This window comes from Rhea americana, unplaced genomic scaffold (genome assembly GCF_003343005.1).
Source record: "Rhea americana isolate MKP2758 unplaced genomic scaffold, rheAme1 scaffold_93, whole genome shotgun sequence".
Classification (NCBI taxonomy): Eukaryota; Metazoa; Chordata; class Aves; order Rheiformes; family Rheidae; genus Rhea; species Rhea americana.
The window spans coordinates 669,940-694,435 of record NW_028187122.1 but is presented as its reverse complement, the minus strand read 5'-3'; the positions used below and the strand labels follow the sequence as shown (position 1 = coordinate 694,435).

The following is a 24,496-nucleotide window of genomic DNA, read 5'->3' as shown; positions in this document are numbered from 1 at the left end:
CTGTGTCTTGGTAATTTGCTGTGGTGTGCAATCGTGAAGTGTGGCTTTGAACCGTGACATCAAGCTGGGCACCTGTCATGCACATTGTTTTATCAGCTCAACATTTGCATTCCTCCCTCAGCACTTCTATGTCACTGCTAAGCCTCAGCTCACCACACCTAGGGGCTGGCACTGTGCTACCATCCACTTTGGTGCTTGCATGTACACAGCGTGGCTGGCTGGCTGGCTGGGAGCTATGCCTGGCATTTGCCATCTCCAAAACCAGGCCACAAGCAAAGCTTATTTCCACCACCTCTCTCCAAAATTTGGTATATTCTTTTAAATGTGTTTCTTGGCATCTGAGCTCAGGAGAAAGACTGGACCTCGCACCCAGTGAAATTCCTCCTATGTCTACTGCTCTCCCAGTACTAGACTCCCCGCTTTCAGGCAGGGATGCCCTGAATTAGGGCTTTTGTGACCAAGAAAAGAACCATATGGCACTTTCTATGAGTTTGTAGTCATCTGGCTTATCACATGACGCTAATTCCTCACCTCATTTTCTCTAGTTTATAATATAGTCTGGTTTTGAGTGAGTTGTTCCCTGATGTTGCTTGTTTCTTTATAAGTGACTCCTGCTGCAATGTGTTTGTAAAAGGGGAAGGGGCAGTGAGAACTCCAGCTGACAGTCTCCTGTGTTAAAGGCTGAGCAGTCAGCAGTAGCTGTATGCTAATAATAACTCTTTTTACAGACCTGTCATAACACTGCAAAGATGAACAAAACCTGTACTAACCCTGTTTAAAGAATGGAGAAAGAATGAAGAACTGTAACCTACCAGAGATGGGCAGAGTCTGCAACAAAAATGTGTGTGGGTGGGTCTAGTATGATAAGGTGCGTTTTGGTAAGTCTGGGTTGTCTTTTTTGCTGATCTACAAGGCAACCTTGGGAAAGTCATTTTTCTATGTCTCAGTTTCTCTCAGTAAAATAGATGGGAGATCTGCTGCTGACTTCCTCTGAAAATGGCACTGAGAAGTGATCTGTAGGAGTGAGGGGTTGTTAATGATGCCGGCTGACACCTACTGGTAAACTAAACACAAGTTTAGTAAGGAAACTCCAAAACCTATGTTGTATTTGTGTGGAGTCTGGAGATTTACATTCTCCCTTTAAATGCGCAAAGTTAGATCTGCCCCTTGTGGGAACAAATGCATCATGTTCTTGGAGAAATGCAGGGCAGAGATGCTGCAGCGAGCTTTCCATGCTCGTGGCAACTGCAGGTGACAGTTGTCTCTTATCTGCTGCTAGAGCTTGGTTTCAGATATCTCTGCAGTGCCTCTCCCTGCTGGTTTTCTTGCCCCACCCTGGGCAAGAGGCATGCATCTCTCCATGACTCACCTGTGCTTGCTAGTGTGGCTGCGCCACTGCCCTCCTCTCCCTGGCTGGCACTGTGAGCTCTTTAAGGCACTCCCTCATTTGGAGCACACCCAGCACAGTGATCTTGGACTCTGCTGCTGCTGGCACGAAACACCCTGGTGGACATCTCTTCAGACCACTTTTTACTTAAACTTGTCCAGATCACCTCCTAAAGATTTTAAGTAGCTCAACTCACAGCCATCTTCTGTCAGACAATGCAGTTTGGATGGTTACCTTGTACAAATTGCAACAAAACACAGCCATGCACGTACTACAGAGGAAAAATGCTTTACTTTTCCCATGAGATGTATTTCACCCAAGTAATGCCACCTTCTGGTGGAAGGCCCAACAACACACACCTGGAAATAGAAGCCACAAGGACTTACCCATCAGTGAATTTATGTATATATATTTCTCAACTAACCTAAATACACAATTGACAATGACACACAAGCGATTGTTGGGGACATATAGTTAGCTTGCCCTGCTCTAGGACATGTCGTATACATGACAGTGTGTTTGACAAGGAACAGATGCAGGACAGAGTTGCACAGAGACATACAAACAAGAGAGAAGACATTAATGCAGGCACAGGTATATACCAGTGACAGGACTTGTTTTACACTAAGAGTGATGCTGGCATAACCAAAATCAGAGCATTGGAAGAAGAGAGTGGACTTTCTGCAAGAAAGGCGATAGGAAAGCAGAAAAGAGCCTCACAGCCAGGCTCTGGATCAGACCCAGGAGACCTGTGCAGCCTGTGGTTCTCTTGTGATTCCAGCCAGAGTGCGCACAAAGCTTCTCAACAGAGCAGGTCAGACTAGCTTTTGCCTCTCATCCCAGAGGAGAGGCCTCCAGGCTGCTCTTTTTTCAGTGGGAAGAGGGCAACCCTGGCAAACTGGGCTTGCTGCTCCTGGAGGAGGGAGAGGCAGCTGCCTCTCCGAGCTGCCGCGGCCCTGTGGGGGTTCCACGCTGCCCCTCAGCAGGCAGAAGCTGGCTTCTCTGGGTCCAGGGATGAAGGACCAGGTCTCACAGCCCCTGCTTGGCTCTCACAGCTGAACGACCCTCTCCTTTGGTTTGTCAGTGATATCGTGTAGCTGTGACAGCCCTGGAGCCTGGGCCAGCCTGCTCTATCCAGGGCCGTGGCCACTCCTGAGGTTCCTCAGACATACCCAGGGGATGCTTTCCCGCAGAACACAGCAACATATCCATCTTTGAAAAGTGGTGATATGAAATGCCACTGTGCAACACCACACTGAGCTTATCACTAGACTACAAAGCAGCATTAATATAAGCTATTAGCAATGATCTGGTACAACTCACATTTCCACCGACTTTAAGCCTACAGAGCCTGTTTGAGGTTAACCATTGTGGAATAGCAACGGATAGGTTATTTCAAATACTTCCAGCATGATTCTGTCCTGAAATTTGTCATGAACAACATATTTCACCCCAGACCTGGTTGTCTTTCAGTGATGAATGAAAGTGAGCCATATAAAGTAAACTTTGTAGTAGCCCTGAGATGAAATTTATTATAAAACTGGAAATTAGTCCAACTAACGTGAAGTCTTACCCCCATTCATTTCACTGGATGATCTTGTGCCAGCATTCCTCATCAAAAATGTTAACCATTGGTGTGCTTGTTATGACTGCAGTAGCTCAAGTCACACAAAACAGAGCTGTTGACCTGGAGAGTAGAATGAAAGGCCTGCCTCTCCAGAGCTGTAAATCAGAATACACCCACTAAGTGCAGTGCTGACTTACACGAGCTGCAGCAGGCTGCATCAGTTACAGAGGAGGGGAAAAGTCTCAGTAAAATGATGAATGCCTAGTGAAAATAAAGAACATTTTACACCTGTTGGAGAAACTGATGTTTGTCTCATTTTCACAATATTCCTAAACTAAAGTGGTGTTGGCATCCACAGCTGCAAACAAAAATGCTTCCTTGGTAAAAATGAGAAGTGTTACAACTTTGGAGACATGGTGCTGGTTTTGTGAAATATTTTGAAATGCAATTTAAGGAGCTTGAAATTAAACAACATAAAAATTGAGAAAATATTAGTGTCAACAGCTGTGTTAGAAAGTATGTAACCAAAAGGTCATTCTCTAACATTGCTTCCCTATTTATGATATTTCAAATCTCTTCCTAATTACAGTATGAGTCAACTCTCATTTCAGTTATCTGGGTAGGTGTTTGTATCCTCTTATCTCCAGTTCTGACTCTAAGGTAGGAAGAGGGTTACCAAAGCATTCTGGAAATAAACTATGATAGAAAAGAAATGTTAATAGTTAGGTAGACACAAATATCTAATTTCTTCATTCCATCTCATGCTGATAGTTACATCTGTCTTGCTTACATAACTACTGCATCTTCGTCCTGCAAAAAATCATGAGAGTGAGCATGTAGGTGTTGAGAACAAGTTACAATCTGCCACTCTGGACCCAAGCGTTCGCAGGGCTCTGGGGTCCTCAGATCTTGAAACAGGCTAAATAAAAGGACTTTCGACCAGCCTGTTCAGAGACAGAAGCTAAATAGAACATCTGTTTCCAAATTTTCCCTAGTCTAAAGATACTCGGGTCAGAAGTTCTAGGTTTGTGGTGTCATCACTTGTTTTGGAAAAAAGCATCCCTGATTCTTCACATCACCAGACCCTGGCAATAGTGGTGTCTGTGCTCAGCTAACTATTCTAACTACAGAGAAACAACAGACATTGACTTAGTACCGCAGGAGCCAGAGTGGAAGCACTGGGCTGTTTGCTAGAAGTGCATGTCAGACTGAGGCTGGGTGTTCTTGGACAACTGAGACCCTGGTAAATTTGACCTGGGCAAGTGGGGGTAGATCCCATTTTGCGTGGAGCTGGCACTCAGGCTGTTTCTTCGTAAACACTCCATTCCCCAGCCTTCTGGTTCTCCTTTTCCTAGCTGATCTGGGCTCTGGAGGGCCAGTTCTTCCTGACTGGGTTCTTCCTCCTATTAACCAGGAGAAAAAAAGTGGTTCATGTTGTTAGCAACTTACCAAGAAGTCTAGCAATATTCCAAACAGTGAGACAAGGTTGTACACAATCCTTAAATATCTCCCCATGTTCTTCCAGAAACTAGTACAAGTCTGTCTATTAAAGATCAAATATACTGTTTGCTACAATACTTTGATGAATATACATTCAAGCATTAGACAGATGAGAAAAGAGTCATCCTTTTTCACCCTCCATAAGAACATTCCCAGAAATTCTGGGGCAAAGCAGATCTGTAAGAAGATACTTAAAGAAGCTTGCAGGCATGTTCACACCAGAAGTAGGACCTCCTAAACACACTTTTTCAGATGGAAAGTGGTCACAAGAGTGTTCTGCCCAAAAGATAAACTTCTTTCTGGCTCAGTGTGTACTGTTGGGCTATTCTTGTTATGTGAGCCAGGAAAACACAAGGGAATGATATGGCTCTCACACGACTTAGGCTTTAAAATTGAATGCTCAAATGTGCTCATTCCTGGGATATAGGCAGCCTTTGGAAAAAGTCACAGCTTTGCAATGAGAGGTTGTGGGTGTACACTGATAGTCTTCCAGTCTATATGTGATAAATATTCCATAGAAAAGATGTCAAGATTACAGTCCACAGAATTACCAATAGCTGTCCTTGCTGGAAAGAACAGTATAATCTTTTCTGGTGGCTGAGGATAAGTAAGTGCAATACAAATGAAGATAATTGAATTGCATCCATTTGCCACAGGAACGAGCTTAGTGTCAAAGGAACTGGAAGGTGTATTTAAGGGTACTGTGGTTAACTGAGGGATGTGAAGCAAAACGTTTGGTGCTACTGTCCTTAAACAGAAGAGACTTGATCATGCAAAATGCTGATCATGCCCAACTCTTTCTGTTTTATGTGAGTGGAGATTTGAAAAGTATAGCTGATACTAGATCCATTCACAGAGCAGGGTTGGTCACCTACCCTGGAGCTGGTCCAGGTGCCTGGTGGAGGGCTACCAACCTTACTAATGTTATCCAGTGGCTTGCCCATCAAGTCCTTCCATTTCAGCTTGTTTCTCTCCGGCACCTCTAGCTTGCTCACTACTGCATCGATCTTGGAACCAATGCTGTTGATGGACTGTTCCAGCTGCAGCACACGTTGCAGGAGACTGGGGAAGATAGTGGGAACATTTGCAAACTTTCTCTTGTGATGGACACCAGCATTGCAGCAGCTATTTTCTGGACAATAAGTCAGATGTCACACAGGAGTGAATGCTTCACATCAAACTGATTCATATCCACTGGACATACAACTCCCTGCTACACTGGGTTTTCAGCTATAACTGATGATTTTACTGAGGGTAGATCCCAAAATGTTTGGATCACAGTCCAGCTACAATCTAACCCCATAATATTTAATATTGTACCCACATCTCCTTTGATAGGGCCATGTGTGGATTGCTTAGTGTTTCTCTGCAGTAGAATCAAGAGATCCTGATTCTATGTGATGTATTTATCCATGTTCCTTCCACAGACGAAACAGCCTTGTATTATTCTCAGACCTAGAAGATAAGGCCAGCTAGGCTATAAACCAAGTATATTTATTCCCACAGGAGCTTCTGTAAAGATACCAAATTCCCCTAGGTCTAGGTGACTCTGCTTGCCTAGAGAGGTTGGACTAGAGGATCTCCAGAGGTCACGTCCAACCTCAACCATTCTGTGATTCTGTGAAATGCTGTCCAGGTCACCTTCTGACCTGAAGCATGACGACATATTACCTACCCATGGCCAGCTGACAGCTGCAGAGATTATTCCAGAGGCATAGAACAAAATTACTCAGCTCCACCTTTTACAGAAACAAGCAAAATACCTTATGAGAACTGTCCCAATTCTTCTCTGACCTGCTCATTTACAAGTGTACAATGTAAAAAGGGACAAACTCCCACTGCAACAGCTCAGCACCACTGTAAACAGTTATATCAGGGAGGGAAGCACCAGAGAATTAGACCCTTCATTTGCGGAGAGACTAAACTACTGCCAGCACCAACATACACTTGCAACTCTTCTTTGGAGACCCAGGTGGCCTTATTGGCATGGTTAGTCTTTGCTTCCATGTAGGCCAGATTCTCATCCAAGTTGTTGCCACCATAGGATTTCCCCAAGTTTTCAATCTCCGTATTCAAAGCAACCTAGAAGACAGATATATAAACAACTCCTGCAAAGCTGGATAGTAATGTTGTGTCAACTTCACTATGAATAACACCTAGCTTCATAAACTGTCACACACTCAACTACTCTCCAAGTGGAGATGGAACAGTGTTGCCTGTTTAGTTTTCATCCCCAACCCAAAAGAATCCAAAGGCCATTGTAGAGTGACCTGTACAAAACATAGGGTTTCTTCCCTTGCCCTTACTTTACCCTTTTCTCCTCTAAGTCATGCTTCATCTGCTGCTGCTCCTCTTCATCAAGGATCTGGTTGCCATCTTTGTCAAATCTGGAAAAGGCTGCTGTGATCTCATGGTCTGCATGGCCTAGTCTGCAAAAGAAGAGAAAGGGAAAGCCCAAGGTGCCAAATTACATAGGTAGGCTTTAACAGCTCTGCTTTTGAAAGTGATGCATTGTTGACATATGCCGGTGACAAACCTAACCATTTCAAATGGAAAGAAGGCAGCAACACAACTTCATTTAGAACAGGAGATTATATTTGTCAGGAAAGGAGGCCTTTGAAAGGTGATAACAACCATTTTTATGTCTTATGTGATCCAGATATGAACTAACTGCTGTCCAGACCTTGAAGACCACAGTGTTTAAATTGCCTATATGACTGAGAGAAAAGGGTAAGTGAGCATCCCTCAAGCTGACTGACTTACTTCTTCAAGCTGTTCTTGAAGTCCTCAAAGTCCAGTTCTTTTGTTCCATTCTGCAGTGCTTTCTGCACATCAGAAATCCTCTCCTTCTTCAGCTTCAACCTCATCAATGTCCGGTTGTAACTCTTAAAAGTACAAATGGACATTGAATCATGGAGACAGAACAGTGAGAAATAAGGCAGAACTAGCGGTGGAATACAGATGAGCAGATGCTGAGTAATGCAGGGAGATTTCAAGTTTTTCAGGAGCAAAATGCTGCACTGCTAACTGGGCCCCATCTCTAAACTAGAGCCACCTCTTCAAAGTGATACCAACATGGTACCCAGTGTCTGCATAAGAAAAGTTACCTTCTGCTTTTCTTCTCCTTACTTTTTCTTTATTTGAGCTGCCAGCAAGCAGCTGTCCAAGATAATGTCTCAAATACCATTCATTTCCAGAATACTCGTCTACAGCACAGACACTTATGAACTTCCGAGACCTTTCCAGGAGTTTTACCGAAGAGAAATCTGGATGTAACCTGCCAAATTTTCACCACTGTAAAGTGCTCAGCTCAGCAAAGTAGAGCGTGCCACTTCATCTGCTATTGATCAGCATGCACTGTGTCAAGGACACTGAAGAAGCTTTGTTTAGTGATTGTCATGGGGAGGAAAGTATCTAGGAAATGCTCCTGGCTGCTCATGCTCAAGTGAGGAGCTTTTCCCAACCCCTGGTTTCTGATCTCCTCATTGCCAAAGGGTCTGGGAGTTTGATCTACCCTAGAAGGGAACCACTGAGACCTCTGATGCTTCACATGGGTCAGAGAGTGCAGGAAAACATTTCAAGATTTAGATAGAGAGCAGTAAACTTTCCATATTCATCACCTGCTTCAAGATGTCTGAGAGCTGCAGCTCATCTTTCTGGCTTGAAAGCTCCTCTTTGACTTCTGAGTAGGTGTCATTGATGATGGCCAGAAACATATTCTAGAGAAAGGGGGGGAAAAAAGATGGAGTAACCTGAAACAGTTTGTCTGTCCCAGCAGCTGAGGCAGCAAGAGACAGGCATAGCTGTGCAGGGCTCAGTTCTGAGCAGGAGCTGTTCCCATGTAGGGTACTCAAGGGGCAAAAGAAACACTGTTCCTAGTTCAAATACCATCTCTGCTAGCCTATCCTGCATGACATTAAGGTATATTTGGATCTCTGGTGATAAATACTTAACTTAGGCATTGTGAACATCCCTGTCCATTGCCTAGGAAGCCAAGGACTGTCCCTTGTGCTTTCTTCCCTGCTTATTGGAGAGCAGCTCGTCTGAGCATCCTGAATTCAGCTACCACATTAGTGGTATTCCCCATCATTTTTAGGCTCCACCATGAATATGAACATGATCTTTAGCCTCTCTAAGCATCTAATCTCCAGTTGCAGTCATGCTCTTTTTCTACTTTGGTCTATTTGTACTGTGCAGCTATTGCAGCAGAGGCTTTCTCTCTAAGCATTTATATTGCACCTAACATGGGGGGAAGGATTGCCATGAGAGGTCTCTCAAGCACTGTTGTCAATACAGAGGCATGGAGGCCTTTCTTGCTTACCAGGAGCACAAAGAAAACGAAGAACACATAAGTGACGAAATAAATAGGCCCAAGGACCCTGTTGGCGTTGTCAATGGAATTGTAGTCAAAGTCACCAAGAATGATCCGAAACTGGGTGAAGCTGGAGGAGAGGAGGAGCACAAGATTACACAAAAGTATAGACATTTATCCTACCTCCTAAGACAGTCCTACAGTGAGCCCTGGACCTGCCTGCAGCCTGAATGGCCACAGATATAAGCCAGAGCTGGGTCTAAGTCACTCAGTCCGACTAGTGAGGTAAATGTATCTCTAGTGCTTCAGGGGTGAATGCAGCTGATCTGGTGAGAGCAAGAGCCGGCTGGAAAATAAAACATGGTTTCCACACAAGTTTTTGGCTGTCTAAAGTGTGTTTGCTCCAAACAGAAGTTAAAAGAATAAATTCTGAATTTTCCCTTATAACAGCATTTGACTCAGAACCATAGAAGCCTTCTGCAGCAACAGAGACCTTGAGACTGTGGTGAGAATGTTACTACAGGCCAGTGCTCTTCAACTTTTTGTAATTCAAAACCCCTAAAATGAAGTCTAATGAAGAGAAGTTTCCTTTTTTCAGTCACCTTCCATAAACCCCTTAAATGCAGGCCCTGGATGCCAGAGATCTGTGGAGCATAGGCTGAAAACCACTGCTGTAGCATATGTTTCCCTTAACATCACACATTGCTGAAGTGGGTGTGTGGACCAAAGGATTGTCACAGATGGGCTTGGGTTATTCTCTGAAGCATTTTTATCCTCCAACTCCTTTCCTTTTTTTCTTTTGGGAAGTCATAATGTGAAGTCTCTAAAACATTATCCCGGAAGGCCAAGTTGAACTGTCCTTATTTATTACACAAGTGGAATTTGCAACCAGTCATAGAAAAAGCAGTTGTCCCAAAGGAACTATTTCCTGACTGACTAACTTCAGTGGCAAAGTTGGTATAAGCCCCTTTTCTGCCACCCCTTTCTGCAGGTACCCATCCATATATTCTCTCTTTCCACTGTTCACCCCTCATCTCAGGTATCTGGATGCATTATTTGTGGTGCTGCTTTGGAAATGGATCAGTGAAATGACTCAGGAAAAAAAATCCTCAAGAAAGCCAAAGAAAATAAAACAAAAACTTACAGTAGAGCCCTGTGCAGGGAAAGACCTTGTCCTGTCTGAAAAATGCAAAGATTCATTGCATTTGTAATATTTAGGAAACTGGGAATGTTTTCTAGCTCTAAGAAAGAGAAATATATCTTTACTTTCTCTTCTTAGGTTTAAAATGTCTCACTCCAGTATGTCAGTAAGGAATTCTTTTCCCCCACTTTGAAAATTTCCACTTAATCTTAGACTATTATACAATAGACTTTAGAAAACATGCTGAATTTGTGTTAAAGTTAACATATAATATGACTACAACTTTCAGAATGAACTGTAGTGTTGAAGTAAATTGCTACCTTATCAAAATCATAGCTTTAAGCATTAACATAAGCCAGAGTCTAACTTTCTCATTTCAGTGCAAAGCTATCTTGCTAGTAAGATAAATGCATTACTTTAGCTCTTTCCTGTCAAAGTCCAGTAGCAATGATCATTATTCCTTCCTTCTGTTTTGATTAAAATGCATTATCTGAAGGAAAGCTATTCCACTGAAAAATTGTCATGCAGCCCTTGCCCAGCCACAGAAATGATGTGAGCTGCAGGTGTATTTGGGAATCAAAGAACTTCAAAGCTCTGGAGCTCTGAGGCTCTTTGCTTTTTTAAAAGCACCTTGAGCATTATACTTCGAGTTACTTAATTCTTGCCACTGGAATCACAGAGAAATGTAACCTAATTACAGCCTGCAGCTGTCTGCCAGTGCATAGAAAAACAAAGTGCCCAAGTGTCAGCAATGGTCAGGCAATATCATTCTACCACCTCTACAGACCCACAGTGGGTGAGAATGACCTGGAGAAGCTAAACTATCAGCTGAGTTGTGATGCTCTTCTCCAAAATGACTGTAAACTGCTCTGCATGCTGAGTGCCCCCAGTGAGCCTAGCAACTCTGCGTCAAGTGAAAGCTGTCTAGAGTTTAGCAAAATGAAAAGGCTTGCTAAACACTTGCTCTGAAAAAGCTGGATTTTTCATTGAACCATGGGGCTGCAAGAAGCCTCAAAGTCTAGGTAGGATCATCTGTTCATATCCCTGATAATAAACACCAGCCAACCAAAGTTCTATGTATAACCCATGTTTTTTTCCCATCACTGCATTTTTTTTTCCTTGAGGATGTTACAGCAGTGGGATGGACAGCAGCATTTTAGCCACTATGGCTTTATTACATGAGATACAACAAATCGCTAATTGACATTCAGATATGCAGTTGGGGAGAGGTTGGAAAGCAGTTAAAACTATGTTTCTGACAGCTGAAAACAACAAAAATATGATTATGACTTACACACTTACATGCATTTAACAAAGGTACTGAAGTTTTCCACTTGAGTCCCAAAAAGAAGGTAACCCAGCTGGGCATAGGCAAAGAAGACAATGAAAAACATAATGGCAAAGCCCAGGATGTCCTTAGCACAGCGTGCCAGTGTGGAGGACAGTTGGGTCATTGTTTTGTTAAAGCTAATATACTTGAATATCTGCAAGAAGAACAAACAGGAACAAAGTTAGGCCAGTCCATCACAGGGTCATTATAGTACCAAGGCACTGAGGATACAACCGGGCTGGAGGAACAGTGGCCTAGAGTTCAAGATTTTTGTCCTGGGTGCATCACTACCTTCCTATGGAACTATAAGCAGGTTTATTTGTTCCCTGTGTCCCAGGAAAATGTAAAGAGGGACTGCTGTAAGGATTCATGAATTGAGAATAATGAGAAGCCCTGGGTGTGGAATGGTTTTCCACTACGTGATGAAGTTTTGGTTGAAACACAGAGCCCATACCAAGAGATAAACCAATACCAGCTGTTGGGTGGCCATAAAGAAAGAAAAACATGGTTTGTTTGATTGTCCATTCTGTACTATTTTAGTAATTTGGAGGACAAAGTTATATTGTACTCACTGTCTTCAAACAACCCTTTACACCACAACTTCTGAGCTCATCTCCTTGTCTCATATCTCCAAAGAAATGACCTCAGAGTGCAGGATGAAAATTTGTCTGGATTTCTTGTAAACAGAATGTACTACTGAGGAATTATTCTCTGTTCTATAGCTTTTACTCTCATTCACTCAGGGGGATGGAATAGACAAATGCCAAACTATTTGGAGGAAGAGATCTGAAACTGTACCCCTTGCCCCTCTCAGACCCCTATAATACCTTGATCCAGGCAAAGAATAAGTTGACTGCATTCATATTGTTGTACTGGGTCTGCCAGAACGCCAGGAACTCAAAGTCTGCATAGATGTCAGGGTGTTTCAGCAGCTCTCCCATCAGTCTGTTCACTTCAGTGGTGCGAAAGATGTGAAACCCAATAGCAACGACGGAGAGCTGCAAAGAGGAAGTGTGTGCAGTGACTGCCGTGCCTATGGTGTCCATATGAATTCAAGTGTCATAGAGCTCCTTGGTAGTGCTACCCAACTGCAGCCAACTATGGAGCTGGAAAAAAGGTCTTAATGCAATGGATGACGCCCTGACCAAACTCACAGTCCCTCAGGTATCCCTAAAGAAAGGATTTTCTCCTCCTAATAGGCAATGGAAGAGTATGCATTCACCTTGTTCTGCTGGTTCATTTTGCTGTTGGAGCAAAACACAGGTCTGCTCTTGTCTTATCAGGCCAGCTTCCCTGTTCCTTTGTTTGTTTTGGCCCTTACACCTCCTTGCCATTGTTCCCCCAGAACAAGTGCACAGGGATCCTCACCAGAATGACGACCACATCCAGGATGTTCCAGATACTCCTAAAATACTGAAGCTTGTGGATCCGCAGTTCCAAGATCTCCTCTACCACATAGTAGAAGATGAAGACACAGAAGACAACTTCACAGGCAACAATGAAGAAGTCCCATGTGCTGACATATCGTATAAGCTTGACTGTCCGAATTTGCCAGGAGGGAATGGCACCACCAGTGGCTGGAAACTCAACCACTAACCTTGAAGGAGACAAAACAAAACAAAACAAAACAAAACTATAATTACAAATGGGATGATGGAGGCTCTTAAATAATTTTGAGAGGCATCAGACTTGAGCATGAGCTATCTACCATACCCTTAGTGGAAGAGATTTGCATGTGTTTATGCAGTCTTATCTCTGATGCTTCACTGCTCATAATAGGACAGGAAGAAAGGTCAAGAGAAGAGTGATTATTTTGCCAAGAAGACCAAGTCTTCTCACTAATACATACAAGAGCTACTGATGCCTCTCAGGCCTACCAGTTATGGACCAGATCACAATATTTTTGCATTATAAGAAACTGTGGCACTGAGGAAGAAGAGAGAGGAAGAAGGGTTTCCAGTGAGACTCAGCCTACCTCAGAACACAGAACAGATTGATATTTGCATTATACACTGAGAAATCAATGAAGACAACTCGTGTCCCCCGATCCAGCCACAACCTCTCTTTCAAGACCTTCAGGGCTTCAGCACTCTCTTCTCTGGTCAACTTGAGGTCTAGGTAGTATCCTCCCCCGCTATAGCTTGTTAATCGTCCCCAGTGAGATGAGCCACCCAGCTCCTCTTCAGAATGGTACCTCCACCTGCAGGAGACAAGCCATAGGCAAAGGTATCACAGTCCACAGGGTTGGATATAACCTAGCATCCAAGAGAAAAAATGCAACTACATCCTTCATGGGACACAGGAATTTAATGCAAGAGTTGGAGTTGCACCTAACTCTCTACTTTGGATCTGAACCTACATCAGTTCTTTGTTGTTAATAGACTTATGATCTACTGCTTCTCAGCAGTGACACAACATGGCTTCCTGTGTAATAGAGGGATGATCCTGTGGGTTCGTAGGCTGTTCCATTGTCTTATTTCCCAGAGGTTACTCCCAGGATCTGCTACATTGCTTTCTACATACTTGCATTTATTTTTCCTTACAAGCAACAGCTTTTCTTTCACAGACCAAGATATACGCACCAATCAAAGAGTTAATAAGCTGTAGCTGTGTCCTACTAGTATAGAGAAAATCCACATCAGTCACTTGAATCATTACTAAAAAAGATCCAAATGTGAGAAAAAAAAATAGCATTGGTTTACAGGTTGCATTCCATTTCAGTGAAGAAATTAGGAGAGGTGGGTCTCAAGAAAATGATTCAGACATCTCTGGGAATGGCTTTCCAAGATGAGAGATGCACTTCCATCTCTCTGGCTCCTAAATTCCATGAGGGAAGCAAATAGTGTCATCCGTTTGTTAGATCTGATCACAAAGGTTTCCATCCATCCTCATTCTCTTCAAAAACAAACAAACAAACAAACAAACAAAAAAACCCCACAACCCTCCACATCACATTCCCAGGCTCTCCGTACCTAATTCTCCTCCTGATTTCTTGGTGCTCCCCCAGCATGTGTCACTCTGCCTTCATTCTGTTCTACTTTTCCTCAGAGAGGCATTTGCCCTTACTGATAGACACAAAAGACTCCCTGTCTCTGGCTGCAAAGATTTTCACCCTTATGCAAGAAACCTATCCCCCAAATCCTGAGCTCAGTAGATGTCATTTTAGCTAGAATAGACCAATTAGGGGCAATTAAACACACACACACACACACTCAGAGAGAGAGAGAGAGAGAGAGAGAGACTTGCTAACCCTGAGCAGCAGAAGCAGATATACTTACGCTGTTCCATTGATGAGTCCAAAGGAGACCCTTTCCTCCTTTTCTTCTGAGTATACATCATAGCAGCCTGAGATTTCCTCTTTGAAGTCATCGTGAACCACACAGGAATTGTTCTTCACCTTTAGCTGTCGCATGCGTGGGACACCCAGCAGCAGATTTTCGTAATAGATGTATGACTGGGTGCTGTGTGCTGCTAGGGACTCGTTGTTGTACCACTTGGTCCAGTAGAGATTTTTCAGGAGGGGGCCTTGTGCATACTGCAAGAAAAGGAGAGGAGAGCATCCCCTTCGTACATAGCCCACACCTCAGAAAATTTTTCTTGGCCTAGCCTTGAGATAACGAGACCTCTCTCTGCTTCGTAAGCTGGGAAGTGGTAGAGCTCATGTTGGCTATGTGCTAAGGAAGGGAAAGACCAGGGCTGGATGGAGCCACAGGGTGGAAGAGGGATGATTGGCAGAAGTGTCGTTACTGGCTTCTCACAGGCCTATAAACATACTCACTTGTACCTTGTGCTTATAAAGAAATGAGGAGCCTACGAGGATGATCAGAGGGCTGGAGCACCTGCCCTATGAGGAACGGCTGTGAGAGCTGGGCCTCTTCAGCCTGGGGAAGAGAAGACTGAGGGGGGATCTTATCAGTGTGTACAAGTACCTGAAGGGAGGGTGTCAGGGGGACGGGGACAAACTCTTTTCAGTTGTCCCATGCAACAGGACAAGAGGAAATGGGAGAAAACTGAACCACAGGAAGTTCTGCCTGAATGTGAGGGAGAATTTCTTCACTGTGAGAGTAACGTAGCACTGGCACAGGTTGCCCAGAGAGGTTGTGGAGTCTCCTTCTCTGGAGAGATTCAAGGCCCATCTGGACAGGATCCTGTCTAGCATGCTCTAGGTGACCCTGCTTGAGCAGGGGGTTGGACTAGACAATCTCCAGAGGTCCCTTCCAACCTTACTGATTCTATCATTCTTTGTCCCTTCCTCTTCAGTGAACACAAATTTGAGGAGGTGCCCTGGCATGAGCTGGGAACTACAAAACGGAAAAGAGATTTCCAGTGCCCTGGAAATAGGGAGGGAAAACAAGAGTGCAATAGTTCATTGCACTTTTCTAATATTTCAGAAAAAGATAAAGAAAATTGACAAGCAATTTCTGGTTTACTGGTTGACAAAACCTTCACTGTGGCCCATCTTATTCCTTCTTCAGTTTTTAGATGGAAATGTGACTGACCCCAGATCTCTTTTCTCCTCTTTATTCTCTTCTAATAAAAGTTAGTGCAAATCTTCATTGAGCTTTTTCATAAAGAATCTGTAGATCAGGCTGGTCAGGCCTGAATTACGGAAAGGTTAAGTATACGGTTCCACAGATGCCCATGAAAATTGAGATACGCTCATTGCTAAGATACCAGACCATACGATTCAAAGCCATTTCTGTCACAAGGAAACCTGGAGTAATTCACTTGACCTCTCTGGGCCTGAACTCCCTGTCTGTGCAATGAGCATCATATCACAGCAACTTCTTTTTCCTGTTACATTCTGTTTAGCTGGTAGGTTTCTGGGGAACAGAGTCTTCTGGGCACTCACAACACTTAGCCTAGCCAGTATTCGGGCCATAGTGCTCAAAGGGATATGATATATTTCACATCATCAGTGGCTATTTTGCATGCAGCTGATACTGTAACTTGTGCTAACAGCTGAAAAGAGTCTGTGGCAGCAGACTGCCTTGATGAAAGCACTAGGTACCACTTTCAGAGGGAACAGAATATCCCAACCTAGACAAAATCAGTCAGGCACAGAGAGGCACAGTGTGAAGTCCCAGCACCAACAGATTTCCAGTGCTCCTTGTGCCAGGCCAGATTTGTACTTACCACCCAAAAGTCAGCCATGCTACCAATGGACTGGAAGGAGACGCTGCTATCCGAAGAGGTCTGCAAGAAGAGCTCGGACATCACTTTGGTGTAGTAATAGGCATTGGAGCTTGTCATTCCATATGTCACTACGAGAGAGGAAACAAGAGGAGGGTCCTCCCTTGCATCTGAGTAGTGGAACCTGATTTGCGTTCACTGTCTGCATAGCTTGTACTATCATAGGTAAGCTGAGCAAGAGAAGAGTTTGATGCTCAGCAAAAGCTCTTTGGCTTCTCCCAGCAAGACATGATCAGGAGAGGAGACTGGGGAAAAGAAATGTTTGTATGGATTGACCAAACCATGCGACTCAGAGCTCAAACCCCCCTCGAGTCAGCACTGCTGAGAGGAATCTCAGCCTCTTCACTCCCTTCTCCCATTAAATCTACCCTTGACTATTCTGGTCTGTTCTGGTATCAGCTTGTTTTGCTTCACCAGAACAGCAGCTCTCCTGTAGGGATGGTTTTGCCTTCAAAGCCTCAGTTGTCCTGAACTCCTCAGTTTCTACCATGCTCAGTAAGAAGCCGATGGTATGGAACAGGGTGGGGAATCCTCTCCCCTTTTCCTAGTCTCTTGGTCTTTTATTCCTAATTCATGGGATTATTCACACTGAAGGTCCTATAGTTGGATTTAAATTCTTAAGGGAGTTTAGCCTTGTACTCTAGTACTCAGTTGTAAAAGTTCAGAATTTAATCCTGGACATGATCCAGAGGAGGGTGGTTTCTACGGATGAAAAAACATTGGGAAATCTTATCACACTACTCTCTGTATACCAAGGGACTTACAACCTTATTTGCTGTGTGCTCCAGGATTTAAACTGTCAGACTGACAGATTATAAGGGTTTAAAGGCCAGAAAAGACCATTAGATTATGTAATTGAAGCTCCCAGATGACACAGAATTCTTTTCCTCAGACAAAGTTTCTCTCGGAAATTTTCTTTTTTCAGAACAGAGTCTATGATCTGTATTTTGAAGGCACTTAGTCCTGATGAAGCTACAAAAGGATAGAGACTACCTCATTTCCTCAAATCAAAAGCTCCAGGTAAGATTTACCAAGGAACCTCAGACAGGTCATTTAACTCCCCTGAACGTGTTGCTTCAGCTCTCCATTACACCTCCTGGCAGGAAAGCATCCATCACTGTGATCGCTGAGAACATGTCCTACTGTTGAAAGGGCACCATGAAAATAAAGCAGTTAACATTCAGCTGCCCCCTCCCCCCGGATGAGTCAGAGCACGAGTGCGTGTGCATGTGTGTCTGTGTGCGTGTCCTGGTTCTTTTGGAAGAGCGACCGAGGCGCTGTTTCCCTGGGCCAGTGTGATAGTAACTCAGGACAGTATTGTCTGTGTATCTCTCCTGCCATAAGGTCCATGAAATATAAGCCTTTGCACTGTCTCGTGCCACAGGTGTTCTTTTGTGATAAAAAATGAACCTTCCCCAAAAACAAACAGCTGTTGTTCTGCCCCGACAAAGTCCATTAGCGTTGAGTGCAAGGCTGCCTTAAATCCACCCAGGAACAACAATGTGAGCTGCCATCTGCGTTATCACCTCAGCACCCCTCAAGTCCGAGGCGGAGGAATACTTCTGATCCCCATGTCGGTGATGCCAGGAAGTTTCTAGAGCTGCTCTCCAGGGCTTGAACGCTTGCCATGAAACTGAAAAGACCCTGAGCAGATTCCCTCAGGACTATGAAGCTGATGGGTAGAACTGATGGAGTGATTCAGAAAATATTGCTTAAACCCAGCCAGTACCAGTTTAGTCTGAAGCTATTTATTGAGTTATTTCATTTGTGAGTGCAGTAGCTATTCTGTATATTAACACCATGCCTGTTTGCTGCAGAGTGCATGTACAATAAATTTAATACCTAAAGTAGAGGGAGGAAGTCCAGTTATAAAACCTCACATTCCTCATCTCACACTATACACAGAAAAACCGCCCACGAGACATGACAGGTACTTACATAGACAGATATCCACCAAGAACATAATATAGACTAGCAGCTCTCGTAGAGTGGTCTTTACATAAAGCTCTCGGTTTTCAGCTGTGTTTTCAGTCAGTGTAGTACCCCACAGACCTATTGGGTGGGAAAAAGAAATAAGAGAGCTTTGAAAACCATTCTCAGAGGCCCTGTGAGGGGTTGAAGCCCTGTTCCCAAAGAGCTCTTGAGCTATTAGATTTTTGACACTTTCAAAACAAAATCCTTCATCTCAAAACCACTTTTTGTTTCAAAACTTCACTAAAAGATGTAAAAACCACGTGAAATACACAAGAAATAACTCCTAAAATGAACCGTTCCATTGTGAAAGATTTGATACTGGCAAAAACTGAAATACATTGTATTTCTTGTTTTGCTAAAAAAACTTTTCAGTTTTCTGCTTCAGTCTAATCTTTTTTTGCCATTTTTTCAGCTTACACTTCTAGAAATTCTATCTTTGTCACACATATTCTTGGAACCACAAAACTGCATCTCAATCATCCACAAACCAACACTTGACCTCCTGATAGGACTTCAACAGCAGAACTGCATCTGATGTTAGCTTTACAACTACACTTCAGTCCTTTCAGTATATGCTGAACTATCTGGCCTCAAATATTTGTCCCTTGCTTGCTCAGATAGTCTTGCAAATTTCTTGTAGGTCATAAGACTTGATCAAAATACCTCAACTCAATATTTTCAGAATTTAGAACCAAATCATCCTCAGGGTGTGTGTCAATGGAGATCCACTGACTTCAATACAGTCATGCCTGTTTACAGCACCTAATGATCTGCTTTCTTCACACAACAAAAGCAAATCGTTAAACATCTCCAGGGATGATCAAAAAGAGAGGAACATTTTCTTTAAAATGAACCTTGCCGTTTTGGTGTTGACGAACCACCTGACACCTTTAATTTTTTGTTTGTTCTTGCTGTAATGACTTTCTACTGTGATTGCAAAAAGTCTCCTGAAGTTTAAAAGCGCAAGAATTTTCACTTGAAAGCCTACTGATGGAATTCACATCAATAATACTGACAGTCTTGCTTCTTCCTGCAACTCCCAGACAGCTCAGCTCTGATGTCCACCCCCAGTAGCATGCAACAATCATCCTCTTGCAAGTCAGGATCAAAGCTGATCAAAGGCCACACAATTTAAGTAGTCTTTGGCAGAGGAGGAGGAAGAGCTTTTTGCTTTGGAACAAGCAAAAGTGGTATAGTATTGTGTGTACTTCCACTTTTGATAGGTTTTTTGCATTTCAACAGACCAGAGAGCTTTTTCCACCTTTACCTAGCATAATGACCCTCAGCATCCACACTCTTGAACAAACAGACAGTAGCCTGCTCTGACTCTGCCAAGAACAGCAACAGAAATGAGAGGCTGGAGGAGATCTGGGTTAGGTCCTGTGCAGGGGAGAGTGGTATGTGGTCTACAGGACTCTTCACAATAGAGGAAAACAGCAGGGAACAAAGGAGCAGAGAGACACTAGTGTGAGAGACAAAGGTAAGGCTGAGGAAGTAGAAAGGAAAGGCAAGCTACTCAGAGGAGGAGGGCACAAGTTGGCATTGTAAGTGGACTCATGATGATTTGAACTTGCTTCTCGTTTTTGTGTTCTAAGCAATGAATGACAAGAAAATGAGAGCATACCCCAGTACCACCAAAGGTACACTAGAGATGGGTCAGGACTCCGTCCTTGGGAAACCGTCTGTTCAGGTCACTCTTAAATGACTTCCATCATCTCTAGATCAGAGCACGTTACAATCTTTTAACAGGTTTATTTGTTGTTCCGTGAGGTAGGGAGCGTCTAATATCCCCATGCTGGAAACAGAAGCACCAGGTTTCTTTGCTACAGGAAAAGAGGTGCACTAAGGAACATCAGAATTCTGGGACATCTGAATACTCTTAAATAAAACTTGGTTCAGAAACGTGTCCAAAATTATACCTGGAGGACCATGAGGCTATCCCTGTGCCCTTGTCTGTCAGATTCTATCCACTAGTTGTAAAACTATATTGGTTGAGGTTTGATTTCAGCTGTTTTGTTAGGGAACATGCAATGGAAATCTACCAGCCCCTAGGTGAAGCATGTTCCCAACTGTGTCTCCTTTATTGTTGCCCTGCCTTGGATAGCTGGGGATGGAGCTTATTTGGACTAGAAGGACACTCAAGAGTGGAAGGTCTCCAGACTTCCTCATGGCATCCTACATGACAGTCTGGCAAAGCAGAGCAAAAGAAGAATCTAGACAACAGAAAAATCTTTGCCCAGGTTTCATTTGTAATTCTCATCATCCTTCTACACAAGAGAAGAACATCTGCATTATCTTCTGAGGCTGCTCTTAAACAAGACTTGTGAGCCAGGCAAGTGCCAAGCTCAGTCTCAGGTACAGCTGGACATCTTCTTCCAAAGGCAGTGGGTTTCTGGGTGCCTCTCAGAGGTTACAGTGCCACCAAGACACCTAGGAAAGTCTGTCTGTAGGTTGCCTTTGAGGCAGGCAGGAGCCAGAGGACACAGAGTTGCTTGGAGTCAGTTCAGAGAGGTGCAGACCTGGGCAGTGGCACTGGGAGCAGCAACTATTTGCTGGTGAGATGACAGCTTGTAGTCCAGCTCAGTAGCTGGTGAGGATGAAGGAAGACCTTAACAAGAAAACCAAAGAGCCATGGACAAATAACCCCAAGAATGATGGCTAGCAAGGAACACAAACTGTCCCTTTCTGTCCTTAGTTCTGTCTTTAGACAAGTGATTTATCCTTTTTGCCTCCATTTTCCATGCAAGTCACTAATATGGTTAAGTAAGGAAAATAAAACAAAACACAATTATTGTGAAAAAGGCAATGAAAAATAATTAGCTTGTAACAGAGATGCAAAGGACACCATTCAAGGAAGAATTCCCCATCCAGTATCTGTGAGGCTGCCAGATGCATTTCTTCTCACCTGTACAGCTCTGATCTGCAACCTTACTGTATTTACTACCCTTGCTGGCAGGACACACTGCTGCAACACCCATGAAAGAAGGGAATGCTGTAGTGTCCTGACAGCTTCTCATTTGTACTCTCCAGTTTCAAATCTGGCAACTCAAAAGGGAATTCTGATGTTAAAGTATAAATTCTTTTTTCTTTATTAGGTCTTGCAAAATGCCTAGAGTAAAGGACATCCAAATAAAACAGGTAAATGATACACTCCCTACAAACAATCTGTAGTTACCCTCCAACCCTTGCCAGCATTGCTTCTTGTCCAGGAGAGATCTCTAAAGCTTTAGCTCTAGCTTTTATATGAATCAGTGGTGTTGGACTGTAACTGCAATGACAGCTAAGAAAGAACTAATCACAGAGAGATTGTGCAATCCTGGACCCAGCTATGCTGCCATGTGTCTCAGAGAGGTTCTTGTGATACCATGAATTAGAGCAGCAGATGAAAATTATTCAGAAGGGAAAAGGCATTGGAAAACAAAAAACCCCCACTCCCTAAACCTCTCCTCAACCACAATCATTTCCCTAAGAAAGACAGCTCTTTGCTCTGCCTGTCTTGTTTTTCTAGCATTGAGACTTTATGCCTTCTAAGAGAAACAATTCAACAAGTGCCCTTGTCCAGGGCTGTATCCTTACAGGCAACATACATCAATGCTCCCAGCTTTTAGCCAGTTGCTTCTATACAAGCCTACATGTTGTTTCATTCCCCTTTAGCTTTCAGGTAGTAAGCAAACACCTCCTTCCTTCAGCTATCTTAAAACAAAGCCTTGTTTGGTACATTCCTGTTTTCCTCTGTATTTCTGCCCTGACAGTTCTAGATCTTCTCCACTGGCTATTTATATCGATTCATAAGTTACAATAACATAGGGGGAGCCAGTACCACTCTATTTGGGAAATTCATACAAAGAGGAAATATTCTCATCATCAAAGTGATGGTTCCAGTGGATACAGGACATCTAAGTTCTGCCTCAGGCTCTGCCAGCGGTTCCGCTGCATGACCTTGAGCACATCCCTAAGTCTGTCTGTACCTCCTCCTCTTCAGGAATGGTAACAGGACAGACTCTGGAGCTGCAGCAAGGCACATGGAATAAGGAGGCTCCCCCCAACCAGTTGAATATGACTTTTGAAGTAATGCTAGTCTATATTGAGCAGGTTCCCAGGTTATAAAGATACAATGGGTGTTCTCCCTTCTGCATTTCCTCTTCCCAAATATCACTGCTGTTCCCAAAGATTAGTAAAGCATTTCTAGTCAGAAGTGAGAGTTTTACCTCGGATGCCTCTGAAGATGTAGGAGCAGCACTTGGGGAAAGGACTTATCTTCCGATCCACAGCTTTGCTCTGCTCCTCCTGGCAGGGTAGCGGATCTCCCATCTCTTCAAAGTTCCCATAGGGATTCTCTAGAATGGACTTGGGGTTGTAGATGGCTCTGATCTTCAAAGAGGTAGCGGGAGTGCCATTATAAACAGGATTATCCCAAGCTTTCTTCCCCACTGCCTCCAGTTCATGCTCCTCTGAGGCTTGAAAGTGGCTCTCAGTTCTGTTGTTTAGGTGAGAAGAGCTCATGGCTATTCACTGGGGACTGAAGTACTTTTTAAACTGAAATTCCTTGGGGCAGCCCACCTGGGCTGGAGTTTTAAGCTAGCAAAGAGTGAATCAGTCAGGGCGAAACAGCTCGTCTGCCTCAGCAACCTGGGGGAGGGTGCACCACCAGCTTCCCACAGACAGCAGCATCCTGCCTCCGCTTTATACTGGCTCAGCCTGTAACACATACCAGAGGGTGGCACTGCCCGTTGTCAGGAGCTGCTGTCAGCCCTATTCTTCTAGGAACACAGATACATCCAGGAGATGCTCTCTGCTTCCCAGCTGAGCTAACAGGTCCGGATGCCGACGTGAGCAGAGCAGGCTGCCAGGAGATATACTCTGAGTTGAGGCAGAAAGGGGAGAAGAAAGGAAACTGGATTTAATTGGGCCTCTCAGGCTATCTGCAGCCCGGATCAGCTCCAGGTGTGTCTCCAGTCGGGCTGAGCGAAGGGCCGAGGGCACAGTGTGGTCCCGGTGCAAATGCTGTTCGCAAGAGAGGGGTGGATATTGCTGGAGAGGCTTGGGCTGCGCACGGGGCACAGCAGAGCTGGGTAGGAACTCATTACCCCTGGATTGAGGAAGGTTTAAATTTTGAGTGAAGCGTCAAACGGCAGAAATCCTCTCCGAGAAACGCCGCACGGAGAGGGCTGCTGGGGAGTCACCAGATGGCGCTGGTGGCTAGCACCAGCGTGGCGCTGGTGCCCGGGCTCAGAGGCACAGCAGTTCTTCCCACGCGTTATGCGTGCTGCCAGTAAGAAGCTGTTTTATGTCCTAAAACGTGATCCTAGTTCAATTTCCCCAGCTCCCTCTTTGCTATGTCATTACTAAAACCAGGAGTGGGAAACGGGAGCAAATTTCTAGTGTTTGTTAAAGAAACCAGGGGCTGGACTCCTCCGCTTTTGCAGATTTTCCACAAGCTCTGCTGTGCCTGTTTGCCCTCAGGCAAACCTGAGAGAAACTAGGATCATATTAGGCAATATTGTAAATAAAAATGCCTAGGATTGCCAACATTTGTCTGTTGGCCGGCAGCAAGCAGTGGAGCAGCAATTCCAGGCCTAGGGGGGGCTATGAGGCTTGTGCCACTGCAGGGGAGAATCAGGTTGTGGCCTAACTCTGGGATGACAGGCAATGAATTTTAGATGATACCACAGATGTGAGAGCTGAGGAGGAGCAGGAAGAGGCTATGGTAGGAGCTTTGCTACTGGAGGGCTCTTAGGTGGGCCTGGAAAGCCTGTAAAGGAACGGGAGTCATGTAGGGGCAGGAAGCCAAAGGACTAGCCCTGTTTCATAGAAGTGGGGTGGTCCATGTTGTGGAAGAGGCACCGGAAGCAATGGGCTTCCTCACTGGACGTAAGATAGTAAATGAATGTATAGCCTAGAGTCTGGTCCCTCTTCAAGTCTGAGTGTATGACTTGAAAGAAGTACTAAGTACTCCACGGGTACTGATGGTAGCTGTGTTTCCTGACATTACACAGAGAAACAACATGACTTTTGCACCTGTGGGGCCAGAGGCTCAACGTTTGCCTGGACTGTCATGTTCATACAGGCAGCGTTGCAAGGCCAGCTGAGAT

The 24,496-nt window shown here is 44.2% G+C and overlaps 1 protein-coding gene across 1 annotated transcript; it reads right to left on the bottom strand.

Annotated features, from left to right (window-relative positions):
- Positions 1-4,144: 4,144 nt before the first annotated feature.
- On the bottom strand, positions 4,145-22,907 carry PKD2L1 (polycystin 2 like 1, transient receptor potential cation channel). The gene is made up of 15 exons (XM_085324730.1): positions 22,613-22,907; positions 18,369-18,482; positions 16,374-16,501; positions 14,516-14,772; positions 13,213-13,437; positions 12,606-12,834; positions 12,065-12,235; positions 11,210-11,391; positions 8,776-8,896; positions 8,075-8,173; positions 7,218-7,339; positions 6,766-6,883; positions 6,400-6,536; positions 5,369-5,516; positions 4,145-4,357 (listed from the first exon to the last, which is right to left on the bottom strand). Exons 1-15 carry the CDS (start codon positions 22,905-22,907, stop codon positions 4,145-4,147), a joined length of 2,559 nt encoding a protein of 852 aa, XP_085180856.1.
- Positions 22,908-24,496: the final 1,589 nt, after the last annotated feature.

Coding starts and splice junctions, on each gene's coding strand:
- PKD2L1 (XM_085324730.1), bottom strand. CDS start 22,907: ATGAGCTCTTCTCACCTAAACAACAGAACTGAGAGCCACTTTCAAGCC. Junction 13,438..14,515: donor GGACTCATCAATGGAACAGC/GTAAGTATATCT, acceptor TGTCTCCTGCAG/GTGGAGGTACCATTCTGAAG. Junction 8,897..11,209: donor AGTACCTTTGTTAAATGCAT/GTAAGTGTGTAA, acceptor CCTCTCCTCCAG/CTTCACCCAGTTTCGGATCA.